At 37.7% G+C, this 13752-nt stretch overlaps 1 protein-coding gene across 6 annotated transcripts in view; it reads right to left on the bottom strand.

Annotated features, from left to right (window-relative positions):
• Positions 1-7550: 7550 nt before the first annotated feature.
• The window catches only part of LOC106022094 (zinc finger protein 431-like), a 30775-nt gene continuing 24573 nt past the window's right edge, over positions 7551-13752 (bottom strand). For all 6 annotated transcript variants that reach the window (XR_005873095.1, XR_005873094.1, XR_005873093.1 and 3 more), the window contains 3 exons: positions 10936-11062; positions 10673-10733; positions 7551-9419 (listed from right to left, as the gene is read on the bottom strand). Coding sequence is in view for 1 of the 6 variants with exons in the window: in XM_040735473.1 (XP_040591407.1) it covers positions 8639-9419; positions 10673-10733; positions 10936-11062 (969 nt within the window). In the remaining 5 variants the exon portion in view is untranslated. The remainder of the gene's footprint in view (positions 9420-10672; positions 10734-10935; positions 11063-13752) is intronic.

Genomic DNA, 13752 nt, shown 5'->3' with positions numbered 1-13752 from the left:
CCTCCACAGATTCAGGAATAGCATGACTTCCCAACAGTCAGGATAACTTTCTATTCAGAGATGCAGGTATTCAGGACATCCTCCCTTCACAGCCATAGGTATAGCCTGACTTATGACAGTTGAACTACCTTTCCTCCATAGCTGTAACGCTTGCACAATGATCTTAAATGATAATGAATCAATCCCTTTTAGATTTACTCTTGTCTTCAAGTGCATGAAATAACCAATTCAAGTGTAAAGCATTGATTTGTTTTATTTTCTCTTCTGTTTGTGTTATATCTATGTCACCTTATAAAAGACTATAATTTACCGTTGGTTCCAGAGGGATACAGGGTCATCATGAAAGTAGAATGGAAGCTAAATCAGGGGCCTAAGAACTCTCATCCTTATGCTGATTTTAGAGATCACTGCATTGTGGTTTCTATTTTTGAAATATTTGAAGTGCATGCCAAAGTGTCCTATATATGTGGCAAATCCATTTAATGAAGTTTATTTTGTTGTTCTTATATTCCTTCTGTGGCTTTTGTTGGTTTTGTGCTTTTACTTAGTGATAGGTATTTTTCTGTTGCAAGGTATAGAATTTTCCACCCATCGTCTAAGTATTCCACTGCTTGTTTTTTTTTTTTTTTAAATATCAGGCAGTGTGTGATCATACTTTTCAAATAAGGATTTCTCTGAAAAGTATTGTTTGTTGTTCCTGGTTATGTTTCCCATATTTCCAAAAATGCTCTTCATATTTTCTTGTTTATTATTCAGCCTGGCTTGGATATCAGTAATGATGAGGGATACATTTGAACTTGTGATCCTCATGTGTTTGCCAACTGAGTACAAGTTCAAGTGTAGATGCTATACTCTAATATGTGCTGTTTTCTCAACACCATTTAGCAATATTAATGTTAAAATGCTTAATAGAAGATAATAAAATCGCAGAGTTTACATATGTCTTCTTAGGGTCACAGGTTTTTCATGGAGAGTATTTTCTTTTAACTGGCAGAGATGCTGGTTCTGGGAATCAAATCCAGCCAGTGTTCTGAGGTACTGAGCCTTCTACTCATCCACATGAATATGTCATTATTGGCTGATCTTACTTCATCCTTATTTCAGCCCTGATGCCTCAGGCCAAATATATGATTGATTGCAGCAGAAACTAAATTGGACCTGGTGCTTATGGAATTTTCCAAGCCCAAATATCCACAAAATGGTGGGAATTACAAAAGAAAATCAGGAGAGAAGCTGACAATAAAAGTTTTAAAGGGGGGAGGAGGTGTGGGAGAGGGAGCTGGGATTGACATTTGAAGCATGCATGTTTCTAATTTAAATAAAAACATAAAAAATAAAAAAGTCTTCAAAGATGGTTGACTATTTGATGGAAACCACAAGAGTGAATTTGCCTTCGATGTAGTAAATAGGCATTAATGGGAACCCATAAGCTCACATGTTAGATGTACTCCTGCTTGAGATTATGCCTCCTTCAAGGAGAGATTAAGAACTTGCAGGCATGGAATCTTACTTGTCTGAATGAGTTCATATTCTGCTTCCTTGATGTCTGTAAAACATTCCATTTTGAGCTCTGAATGGTGGTGACTATAGATGACATCCAGATTGTGAGGAGATACTGAGACTTGAAGTCACTCTAAGACTTAGGCAATATGGTAGTTACAAAGAGCTGTGGAGTTTGGAAGAATATTTAGGGAGGTCACATAGGGTTTGAAAGCACAAGGATCAGATGCCAGAGAGCTTTCTTCAGCTGTAGCTGAGGACAAGCTGGCACAAACTGTACTCTGTTTCCACTCAGTTGTGGTGGGTCAGCCCCCTCCAGTTCTTCCACTCTACAATTTTGGGAATTCCTGTAGCTGTCAGTGACAATACCCTGTAGCCCCCACTTTGCAGTCCTCACTGGGACCTGAATCTCTATCCCAGCAATTCCTGGTACCCTCCTGACTCACAGGAATAAGGTTATTCTAAGTGGCACTTATTTATTTATTTGAGACAAAGGAGACAATATAAACAAATGTATGTTATATATTTCTATTTATATACACATATTTCCATAAATTGATTGCATATATTTATTTAGAGAAAATTATATAAATTATATTCATGAGATATATATTTTGTATTGAAAAATATATTAAACCATTTTTATATATTTTAAAGAAAATATAATGTAATTAGTTAAGTGAAAATATTGAGAAGTCAATCACATTGAAACGAAAGATGTCTTTGGTGACCTCGCTAAATGCTGACACTAAAATAAATCAGAGGAAAAGACATTTAATTTTGGAGTGCAAGTAAAAATGTTCAAGGCACAAAATTTTAAATGCAAAATAATAAAATAGCCATCACTATCCATTCTACTTATACTACATGTTTTGAAGTACTGTTTTATAAGAAAATGCAAGAGAAAATACCAGTATCTGCAGAAATAATATTTTCTGCATTTTAGAGAAAAGTCTTGTTTCTCTTGGGCTGATCATGAAATTGTTACCTTTCTAAGGGCAACTAGTAATCCCAACACATCTCCCTCAAACTCCCAAGTGTTGAGATTACATGCATAAATCATCATGCCTGGTTGAAGAAAAAAAAGTGCCAACATACCAACCTAAAGATGATTAAAGCTGTCACTTTGAAAGATGTTTTCATTTAGAGAGAAGGAAAGAAAAAGCTATGGGGATACTAATCACACCTGTGCGGTTATGGTCTGTAAGAGTTCAGAGGGAGAAATGAAGGGGAAACTGCCTTCTCATATAGTATTGGTGTAAACAAAGAATCCTGTACTGCCCAAGCATCAGCCTGCAAGGCACTAAGTCTAAACCCCAATTTATATAATAGAGTTGTCTTTGGTACTAGTTCATTATTAGAAAAATAAACCAGCATAACTTTAGCCCAAAACATTACCTTGGAGACAATTCTGTGAGAAGCAGGAGTATTTTAGTATTTTCAATTCTACAAGTTCAATTTTTCTATAATTGATGAACTGGTCTAGAAAATATTTTTAAAATTTTAAAACAACATTCACAGTCATTCTGATTTCATTGTTATAGAGATAATCAATTCATTTTATACAGACTGTCATTAATTTAGATAACATGAGTCATGGCTTAAATTATATTATCAAGTATACAGATAAAAACTGTCCAAGCTGCAGGACGTTGGTGGTACACGCCTTTAATCCCAGCACTCGCGAGGCAGAGGCAGGCAGACCTCTGTAAGTTCGAGACTAGCCTGGACTAACAAGAGTTGCAGGACAGCCTCCAAAGCCACAGAGAAACCCTGTCTCGAAAAATCCAAAAAAAAAAAAAAAAAAAAACCAGAACTGTCCAAGCATTACAAATTATGTTTATATATTGTCTCTTGCACCTTGTTTCCATATCATTCATACATTTCATGTGTGTGTATGTGTAACACACACTCATGAATAACATGAATGTTAATTGATTCTCTTAAGTACACATATACATACATATATATATATACACCCTTACATGTATAAAAATACCATAATGGTATTCTATGTCATATGTTCATTGGGAGACATAAACACCTGTATCTGTTTACCCAAGCTATGGCACTGATGATACAGTAGAAGATCAAGCCCATCTAAGCCTCAGGTATTGAGCTCATGACTATATTGACATTACTTACAGTAATGTAAGTGAACTGTTGACTCACAGGTGCCCCTTACAGAAACAACTATATATTATTCATGATGGTTCATGAAGCTGGCATCCTTGGAACTCCTTGCCTCATTTGATGGCAGCTAGTCCACCTAGCCTTCTCTCCCAAGCAATGTTACCACTTATGGAACTATGAAGAGATGCCTTGTTACTATTTCAACTTTCAGAAGCTTTATTGCAGAAGAGCCTTGCTCTCCCCAGGAGAGGATGCCTCATCTTAGAGGAAACAGCTATGTAGCAGTTCATCTGAATGGATGCTCAGTCACAAAGTAAAACCTTAAGGATTAATTGGCTTGCTGAAAATGCACTGCAAACAGAATAAGATCTTCACACATTGCAAACATTATTCTTTGAAAATGCAGATCTGTAAAAAACTCTGAGAGAGCCTGCTTCCAAATAACAGGCTTGTAAGAAAATGATACAAAAGAAGTGTTCCCGCTCTTAACAAACATGCCCAGACTCTTGAATTAATTAAAACTAAAAGGGCCGGGCGTTGGTGGCGCACACCTTTAATCCCAGCACATGGGAGGCAGAGGCAGGGGGATCTCTGTGAGTTCGAGGCCAGCCTGGTCTACAAGACCTAGTTCCAGGACAGCCTCCAAAGCCACAGAGAAACCCTGTCTCAAAAAAACAAAACAAAATAAAAATTACAACTAAAAGGACAGGAAATGTTGCTTAGGAAATGCATATTTTGATAGAATTTAAAGTGAATCTGATGGTTTCCAAACAGATACAGTTAGGATTATATTGTGTAAAACTCTTTAATCAGCTTTAGTGAATACAAAAGAAAACCTAGCTTAATGTTTGAAAATAATCATTTTCATATATCTGTGTTCATATATGCAGAAACAAAGAATGCATAAGGAAATAAATATTTTAAATAAAAATTCCTGAATGCTACTACTGAGATTATACCATTATCAAGTCTTTTTTCCTTTTTTTAAAAACTTAAATTAGAAAGTCTTATTTTATCTATCAATCCCAGTTCCCTCTCCCTCCCATTCTCCCATGTCCCCCACCAACCACCATCCCAACCCTCTTCTGCTCCATGGAAAGATGAGGCCTTCTATGGGAGATCATCAAAGTTGGTCACATCATTTGGGGTGGGCCTAAGGCCCTCCTCTGTATCTAGGCTGAGAGAATATCCCTCTATGGGGATTAAGCTTACAATGTTCATTCATATACTACGTATAAATGGTGTTCCATTACCAGGGGCACCATAGGTTGCAAAGGCTTCCTAACTGACTCCCATATGTAGGGGGCTTGGTTCTGTCCTATACTGGTTTCCAAGATGTCAGTCTGGGGTCCATGAGCTCCCCCTTGTTCAGGTCAGTTGTTTCTGTGGGTTTCCCCAGCATTGTCTTGACCCAACTGCTCATCATTCCTATCTACAACTGGATTCTCTTAGCTTTGGGTCTCTATTTTTGTTTCCATCAGCTACTGGATGAAGTCTCTATGATGGCATATAAGGTGGTTACCAATCAATACAGGGGAAGGGCATTTAAGATAGCCTGTCCACTATTGCTTAGATTCTTAGTTGGGGGCATCCAAGTTTGTCTCTGGACATTAGCCTAGTGCCAGATTTTGCTTTAAACCTATAATGGCTACCTCTAGTAAGATATCCCTTTTCTTGCTCTCCCCTGACCCAATCTTCCTGGTCCCTCATGTCTCCCCCTCCCCTACCACTCCTCTCCTAACTCCCTCTTTCTCCTAACTCCCTCTTCTCTACCCCCAATGCTCCCAATTTGCTCAGGAGATCACGTCCCTTTCCCCTTCTCTGGAAGACCATGTATATCTCTCTTAGGGTCCTTCTTGTTTCTTAGCTTCTCTGCAGGTGTGGCTTGTAGGCTGGGAATCCTTTTTTCTATGTATAATATCCATATAAGAGTGAGTACATACCATGTTTTGTCTTTTTGCGACTGCATTATCTCATGAAGCATGGTTTCTTCTAGTTCCATATATTTGCCTATGAATTTCAAGATTCCATTGTTTTTTTTGCCACTCAGTAATACTCCATTATGTAAATATACCACATTTTCTTTATCCATTCTTCAGTTGAAGGACGTCTAGATGACTCCCAGGTTCTGGCTACTGCAAATAATGCTATGAACATAGTTGAACAGACGTCATTGTTGTATGAATGTGCATCCTTTGTGTATATGCCTAAGTGTAGAATTGCTAGATGTTGTGGTAGACTGATCCCCAAATTTCTGAGGAACACCTAGTGATTTCCAAATTGGCTGTACTAGTTTGCCCTCCCAACAGCAGTGGAGGAGTCTCCACATCCTATCCACCATAAACTATGGTTGGTGTATTTTTTTGTGTGTGTGTGTATATAGTCTTCTGCCTGCATGCCAGCAGAGGACACCAGATCTCATTCAAGGTGGTTGTGAGCCACCATGTGGTTTCTGGGAATTGAACTCAGGTCCTCTGGAAGAACAGTCAGTGCTCTTAACTGCTGAGACATCACTCAAGCCTCGGTTGGTGTTTTATATTTTAGCCATACTGACAGGTATAAGATGGCATCTCAGAGTTGTTTTGATTTGCATTTCCCTGATGGCTAAGGATGTCGAGCAGTTTCTAAAGTGCCTTTCATCCATTTTAGATTCCTCTACTGAGACTATATTGAGAATTCTACTTAGGCCCATACCCCACTTTTTAATTGGATTATTCAGTGTTTTGGTGACTAGTTTCTTGAGTTCGTTGTGTATTTCAGAAATATGCCCCATCAGATGTGGGGTTGGTGAAGATCTTTTCCCATATTGTGGGCTGCCATTTTGTCTTGTTGACTGTGTTCTCTGATTGACAGAATCTTCTAATTTTCAGGAGATACCATTTATTTTATATTATTGGCTTTTTTTGAGATAGGGTTTCTCTGTGACTTTGGAGTGGCCCTACAACTAGTTCTTGTAGACCAGGTTGGTCTCTTACTCACAGAGATCCACCTGCCTCTGCCTCCTGAGGGTTGGGATTAAAGGCTTACACCATCGCTGCCCAGCAAGGTCCAATTTATTAATTGTCCATATCAGAGTCTGTGCAACTGGTATTATGTTCAGGAAGCAGTCTCCTGTACCACTTCATTCAAAAACACTGCCCACTTTCTCTTCTAAGAGGTTCAGTGTGACTGGATTTATGTTTAGTACTTTGATCTATTCAGATATAAGCTTTGTGCATGGCAATAGACATGGATCTATCTGCAGTCTTCTACATGTCCCCATCCAGCTATGCCAGCACCATTTGTTGAAGGTGCTTTTTTTTTCATTGTATACCTTTAGCGTCTGTCAAAAATCAAGTTTTCGTATGTGTGTGGGTTAATATCAAGGTTTCCAATGCAATTCCATTGGTCTATATCAGTAAACCAACAGCTCACATCAAACTAAATGGAGAGAAACTCAACACAATTCATCTTAAATCAAGAACAAGACAAGGCTGTCCACTCTCTCCATTTGTCTTCAATACTGTACTGAAAGTTCTAGCTAGACCAATAAGACAACAAAGGGATATCAAGGGGACACAAATTGGAAAGGAAGAAGTCGAACTTCACTATTTACAGATGATATGATAGTTTATATAAGTGACCTGAAAAACTCCACAACGGAACTCCTAGAGCTGATAAACACCTTCAGCAAAGTGGCAGGATACAAGGTTAACTCAAAAGAAATCAGGGGCCATATTATATACAGATGAAGTGGCTGAGAAAGAAATCAGAGAAACATCACCCTTTACAATAGCCATAAACAGCATCAAATATCCGGGGATATGTTAACCAAGGAAGTGAAAGACTTGTATATCAAGAACTTTGACACTTTAAAGAAAGAAATCAAAGAGGATACCAGAAAATGCAAAGATCTCTGATACTCTTGGATTGGTAGGATCAACATAATAAAAATGGCAATCTTGCCAAAAGCAGTCTAGAGATTCAATGCAATCCTTATCAAAATTCCGGCACAATTCACAGACCTTGAAAGAACAATAATCAACTTTATATGAAAAAACTATATGAAAATTTTTTGTTGGGAATGTTATTACTGTTTGTACTTATGTGAATGAGGTGAATGATCTGGAAAGCTCTTGTTTTTACAGAGATGATGCCATGGCTAGTGACCGCATCTCACGGTATGGTTTCTTATCTATTTCTTTTGTTTAAAATGTCAGCACAAGATTATAGGAACAGTTAATATGAAAAGGGAATAGAAGAAAAAACAGAAAATATCATATGAACCACGGCCCAATATTTTTCTCCAGCTGAGAGTTTCACAACCAGTTTCAGGAGACGTCCTTTTTTTGGAGTTACCACCTCAGGCTTTGGAACTTGTAACACAGAGTCTACTGGACTTGATGTGACAACAACTGCCAACTGAAAAACCATTGACCTAATAGAGGGCTTTTTAGGGACAGTTTTTCCAGGGAGATTTCCAGTTGGGATTGGCTATATTTCAATCCTTAAGCTGGAACATGTTCAGACAATGCCTGGTTTTTGTGCTCAGAGACTGGTTAGTTTTGAATTAGGGATTTCTAGGTTTAATACTCAGTTGGTCAAGGATAGAGTGTTTCTTTGGCACTGGTTTAGGGCACACAATCTGTTTCTTTCACTGTCCCTTTTTAACCCTTTCTCTCTTGTTTCAGAGAAGAGGTGTTTCTTTCACTGTCTCTAGTTCATTTGTTCTGAGGATTTTGTCGAGGTAAGAACAAGAGATTGGTTTTACTGCTTTACAGATCTTTCAGAATTTAGCCTGAGAGCTGACTCTGTGATTCATTAAGAAAACACAGAATTCTGCCATCAATAGGGCTTTTCTCCAGTTTGATTTCTTTTCTGTATTTGAAAGGTACTGTGCTGAGCAAAGGCTTTACCACACCAAATAGGTTGATATGGTTTCTCACTAGTGATGTGTTCTTGTATGCGTTTTAAAATTACAGTGATGTGTGAAGGCTTTGCCACACTGATTACATTCATAGGGTTTCTACCAAGTATGTATTCTTCTATGTCTTTGAAGATGACTGTCCTGAGCAAAGGCTTTACCGCACTGATTACATTCATAGGGTTTCTCTCCAGTATGTGTTCTTCTATGTCTTTCAAGATGATTGTCCCGAGCAAAGGCTTTACCACACTGATGACATTCATAGGGTTTCTCTCCAGTATGTGTTCTTTTATGTACTTTAAGAGTACTGTGCCAAGCGAAGGCTTTACCACACTGATGACATTCATAGGGCTTCTCTCCAGTATGTGTTCTTTTATGTATTTGAAGATTACTTTGACTTACGAAGGGTTTACCACACTGATCACATTCATAGGATTTCATTCCAGTATGTAATCTTTTATGCATTTCAAGATAACTGTGCTGAGCAAAAGCTTTACCACACTGATTACATTGATAGGGTTTCTCTCCAGTATGTGTTCTTCTATGCAGTTGCAGCTGCCTTCTCCGAGTAAAGGCTTTACCACACTGAGTACATTCATAGGGCTTTTCTCCCGTATGTGTTCTTTCATGCTCTTGAAGATCCTTGCGCCAAGCGAAGGCTTTACCACAATGAGTACATTCATAGGGCTTCTCTCCAGTATGTGTTCTTCTATGTATTTGAAGAACACTGTGCCAATTAAAGGCTTTACCACATTGGTTACATTCATGGAGTTTCTTTCCAGTCAGTGTTCTTTCATGACTTGGAAGCTGATTGTCATATACAGAGAATTTATGACACTGAATGTGTGTAGAAGATTTCTCTCTGGTAGGAGTTCTTTCATGCCTGCAAGGATAATTGACACATATAAAAGCTTTACTACATTCACAACCGCTGAGGAGGAGTGGACTGAGGATGTACTAGGGGGAGAGAGGGAGTGGGAGGAGGCAAGGGGACAAGAGGAGGGCTGGGCGGTAGAACTATGGTTAGAATGTAAAATGAAATCAAGATTTAAAAAATGGAAAAAAACAGTGAATATTTATAACTATGAATTAACTCTACAATTTGTTCTAATTTTAAAAACTAATCAGATATTAAGCTCATTTCACTTTATCTATTTTCATGGTATAACCCTTCATTAGGTATTGTTTCACTATTTCAAATGCCTGTCATTCTAAGAACCTGTATTCTGTTTCACTTTTATGGCAGCTTTTTGTGTATGAGATTTTTCTCATATTTCAAGAGAACTGAAAGAATTCATACACTTAACCCACTGTTTGCATTCATAAATTTTTCTCTACTGTGACTCAAACTACATTTACAAAATAAACAAAGACAACTGGAAATATTTACACATTGCTTGTACACATAGGTCTTTTCAGCAGTATAATGATGTTGATGTATTCCCAAAGAAGCTGGAAAACCAAGCACTTGTAAACTTGCATCATGTTCAACAAATCTGCTCAACATGCAGACTACTATTTATCTTCTGATTTTTCTGAGATGAAGAGAAGTACTTTTCCCCTTCATGTCCCTATGCTCATATGGATCGTATTCTGAGTGACATAAGATATACTTACTAAAGGAAGACTAAGAAATAAAAAGCATTCCATACTGCAATCACACAGATTGTCTTTATATTCCTCATGGATATAAGGTATAGGGGATAAGGATTTACATAAACATTCCCCCAAATCATGATTCTAACTATCTAATCTCACTGTACTTAGCAAAATCAGAACATCTATGAGTAACACTAGCTTTACTGTGAAACAGTTGCTAACAAGAAGTTGTTGGAAGTAGACTTATCACCTTTTCAATATGCATACCTTCTGTAAAATGAGTGTTTTGAAGGTACATGGATTAGCAATTCTCATCAGCACACCTCTGATGGAGCTATGACTCAAATGTATGTTAAGGCATTCAAATATTGTCTTCTTTCCTCTAAGGGGACTTGCAAATATAATTCACTTACCAACTGCTGAAGTATATGATCTCATGACAATGTAATGATAATCAATGCACTTTTCTTTGCAACTTCCGTATACATTAAAGTATCTTCACAGGCAAATTTATATCTGCATACACATGCAAATTACCTTCCATGCCTTTGAGGACTTTGACAATGTTCTTCGATATTATCATCTTCCCATTTGTAGCCTAAAATATAGCACCAGGAGATGTATGATACAATATTGAAAATAGCTTAGAAATTAACTGACAATCTTCAGTGATCCTTAGAAACATGACTGATTTTTTTCCTCAGTCTTCTTCCTTATCACTCAAAGATACAAAAGGGGCATCAATAGCTCAGAAACAGTTGTCCACTTTCTAAAGAGTGAAAGAAAATCCAAAGAATTACCTATCACATGGAGGTTCATATAGGTCTCTAGCATCACATCTTTGTAGAGGTTCTTCTGTGAAGGATCCAGCAAAGCCCACTCTTCCTGAGTGAAGTTGATATGCAAATCTTGATAGGTTACAGCACCCTACAATATGCCATACATATATAAAATAGCATGATAAAGACAGCACTGTAAATGTATACTTCATAGACAATATATGCATATAATGACGCACTTTCCCATACTTACTCTATGACACGGGTATTCTATTTAAACTTAAGTCACTCTAGAAGGAGCCTGATGGGCTTTTACCTCTATCATTTCTGAATGCTCTGAACGGGATATTACATTGCAACAGAAATGCCTATTAAAAGACACAGAGAGACAAGGAAACAAATCAACAGACTGAGTCTACATCAGAGAAATTGTGTGAATAATTACTATAAAATGTTGAGCAAACAGACGGGCGTTGGTGGTGCACGCCTTTAATCCCAGCACTCGGGAGGCAAAGGCAGGCTGATCTCTGTGAGTTCGAGACCAGCCTGGACTACCAAGCGAGTTCCAGGACAGCCTCCAAAGCCACAGAAAAACCCTGTATCGAAAAACCAAAAAAAAAAAAAAGTTGGGCAAGCTGGGTATATTGACTCATGCCTTCAGTCCCAACACACAGAAGGAAAGACATAGGTGTATCTGCCTAAGGTGAATGCTAGTCTAGTCTACTCAATCAGTTACAGGACAGCAAGTGGTAAATATTAAGAACCTGGCTCCCATGTAAAAATCAATGAAATAAACAATAAAGATAGGAAGACCTGAGAGGTGTATTTTTTTCTGAAGTTCCTGTAAGAAGTTATGCATTCACTACTGTTTTCTATTCATCTTCAAGAAACGTGAAGTGCTCTAGCTTAAATTATAATTATAAGAAATCTTACTAAGCCGGGTGTTGGTAGCGCACGCCTTTAATTCCAGCACTTGGGAGGCAGAGGCATTCAGATCTCTGTGAGTTCGAGACCAGCCTGGACTACCAAGGGAGTTCCAGGACAGCCTCCAAAGCCACAGAGAAACCCGGTCTCGAAAAACCAAAAAAAAAAAAAAATCTTACTAAAAGGAACTATGCATTCAAATATTTAAACATAGAGTGATGAAGACATTAGCAATGTAAATGTTTATCATAAATAATCAACATAAAGCAGGAGAGATGCCACAGAAGTTAGGTGTTGCTGCACTTGTGTATAGGTGAGGTCAAATGCCAAGACTTACATCAGGAACCACAGTTATCCATTATAACAAAATCAGGCATTGCAAGATCATCTTTTGACTACTGTGTGGACCAGGCACACATGTTATACACATCAATGTATGTACCCAAAGAATCATATTCATGTAAAAGATACACATAAACATGACAAGCAGGAAGAATGTCACACACCTGTAATCCAGTGACTCAGAAGACTCAGGCAGCATTAATGTCATAAATACTGCTGGGCAGGAACACAGAATGACATCCTTTGCCAAATTTAAAAATTCACAGTGTGGGTGAAGCTCAGCAAAACAACATATGCCTGAGGTGTACAAAAACTTGCTCTATAGACCCATCACCCACTAATAAGGATAAACACTCACAAAAACATTGGCCTACCATGAACCCCAACACTTGGTACAGAAAGTCACATGCATCACTGAATTCAAGGTCTGCTTGGTCTATAAAGAGTGTTTTGGGGTTATTCAGAAAATGCTTCTGTTCAGAAACAAAATTAATACCAGCCAAATTTTAAAAAATGCACAAGCAAAATGTCTTATCATTGAATAACAATTGCCTCACTTGTATCTAACTAAGGTGATTTTGTGATGCTATCTATCATGGTGGCAAAGTCATGACAGGCATATGTCTGATTAATGTAAACCACAATGCAGTATAAACAAAATAGGAAATGACTTGACATTATGGACACACAAATCCTATCCCTAATAAAGAATTTCATCCGAAAAGGTTCCTCCTAACAAGGTTCTACCAGCACCCCTAAGAAAGCAGCCAAGTAGAGACACATGTGCGAATACATCATCCTATCTGGGAGTTTTTCATTTAGTCAAATAGATGCTGACCTAGGTCACTATAGGCAAAGGGTCATCTATGAAGACAACATATTTAGTCACCTCAATAATCATGCAAGTTGGCAAAAACCCCTACACAGTTTAAATGTATAGTCTTTTTTAAACACTCAAGACAAACTCATGTAGTCCTCATGAACATTGATGAAAAAATACTCAATAAAATACTGGCAAATAGAGTCCAAGAAAGCATAAGCGAAATTATCCACCATGATCAAGTAGGCTTCATCGCAGGAATGCAGGGATGGATCAACAATAGAAAGTCCATCAATGTAATCTACCATATAGACAAACTGAGAAAGAAAATTTACATGATTATCTCTGTAGATGCAGAAAAAGTCTTTGACAAAATCTAAAATGCCTTTGTGATAAATGTCTTGGAGAGATACAGAATAGCAGTACCATACCTGAACATAATAAAATCAATATACAGCAGACAGACAATCAAACTTAATGGAGAAAAACTCAACCAGTTTCCTCTAAAATCAGGAACAAGACAAGACTGTGCACCCTCTCCATACACTCAAGTGTTGTACTTGAGTTCTAGCTAGAGCAATTCGACAACATATGGAGATGAAGAGGGTAAAATTGAAAAAAGAAGTCAAATCTTCACTATTTACAGATGATATGATAGTTTACATAAGTGACCCAAAAAACTCTACCGAGGAACTCCTTCAGCGAAGTGGCAGGATACAAGATTAACTAAAAAAAAAAGTTTTCCTACTATA

This window comes from Mesocricetus auratus, unplaced genomic scaffold, assembly GCF_017639785.1.
Source record: "Mesocricetus auratus isolate SY011 unplaced genomic scaffold, BCM_Maur_2.0 Super-Scaffold_100046, whole genome shotgun sequence".
Classification (NCBI taxonomy): domain Eukaryota; kingdom Metazoa; phylum Chordata; class Mammalia; order Rodentia; family Cricetidae; genus Mesocricetus; species Mesocricetus auratus.
This window is presented reverse-complemented; position numbering and strand designations above follow the sequence as displayed.